We start from the raw sequence: 1,002 nt of genomic DNA, 5'->3' as shown, positions 1-1,002 counted from the left end.
TTCAAAAAGCTTGTTATATTTTTTCATAAAATTTATTCTTTTCGGGATAATAGGCATTATCTTGAAAAGATAGAAAAATTAGATAATTAAAAAATGTGTTACAATAAACATTCCGTGTATTTCCTAAAATGCAATAAAGATAATTAGTTTAAAAGTGATTAGTTTTTGTTTGAATGAATATCTTATATTCATTAATTAATGTATTATACATATAATATTATGTGGTAGAGGAAAATATTTATATGTAAGAAATAAGAAACTTTTATATATTTATAGTTATATATATATATTTTAGGGATTAGTTGCTCTTGTAACTGGTGGTGCATCTGGATTGGGACTTGGTGTTGTACGAAAATTTATAAAAGAAGGTGCGAAAGTAGCTATCGCTGATTTACCAAAATCTAAAGGAAATGAAATTGCTGATGAACTTGGACAGTCTGCTGTCTTTACACCAATGAATGTATGTATGAAATAAGTATCATAAATATTATTATTGCTATTAATAGTAATAGTATTAAAAATTATGTAAACCATCTATAGTAATAAAATTTTCCAGTTTGTATATTAATAGCGAAATACATTAAAGAGACATCAATTAAGGAAATTTAGAATTATACATATTAACGTAACATATTTTTTCTTAGATTATAACATATTTATATTAGAACAAACAATTTCTTAGGAATGTAAAACTTTATAGTATTAATTGAATACTGCAATTAATAGTATTAGTAACCATTATGAATTGACATTGAATGTTATTAAATTACTTATTAATTAAATATTTGTTGTGTATAATTTGATATTATAAATATATAACTTTTGTAAAAGAAATCTCTATATTAATAGATAGTTTGCAACTTTGTTTTACAGGTGACATCACCAGATGATGTAAACGCTGCCTTAGATACAATACGTAAGAAGTTCAACAGATTGGATGTCATAGTAAATGCAGCAGGAATAGCCTGCGCCCACAAAATATATAATTCTAATACAGATACT

General features: G+C 24.3%; 2 protein-coding genes across 3 annotated transcripts in view; one reads left to right on the top strand and one right to left on the bottom strand.

Moving 5' to 3' along the window:
* The window catches only part of LOC122569072, a 5,389-nt gene that overhangs the window by 2,135 nt on the left and 2,252 nt on the right, over positions 1 to 1,002 (bottom strand). The window contains exon 2 of one of the 2 annotated variants that reach the window (XR_006317319.1): positions 1 to 123. The exons of the other annotated variant lie outside the window; for it this stretch is intronic. The gene's annotated coding sequence lies outside the window, so the exon portion shown is untranslated. The remainder of the gene's footprint in view (positions 124 to 1,002) is intronic. 2 annotated transcript variants of the gene reach the window in all.
* LOC122569073 (3-hydroxyacyl-CoA dehydrogenase type-2-like) overlaps positions 1 to 1,002 on the top strand; it is a 3,484-nt gene that overhangs the window by 1,187 nt on the left and 1,295 nt on the right. Inside the window, exon 2 of the mRNA XM_043729551.1 lies at positions 296 to 460. Coding sequence (XP_043585486.1) covers positions 296 to 460 — 165 coding nt within the window. The remainder of the gene's footprint in view (positions 1 to 295; positions 461 to 1,002) is intronic.

Source organism: Bombus pyrosoma, linkage group LG7 (genome assembly GCF_014825855.1).
Source record: "Bombus pyrosoma isolate SC7728 linkage group LG7, ASM1482585v1, whole genome shotgun sequence".
NCBI lineage: Eukaryota > Metazoa > Arthropoda > Insecta > Hymenoptera > Apidae > Bombus > Bombus pyrosoma.
Note: the sequence above shows the minus strand (reverse complement) of the source record. Positions and strands in the feature narration are given on the sequence as shown.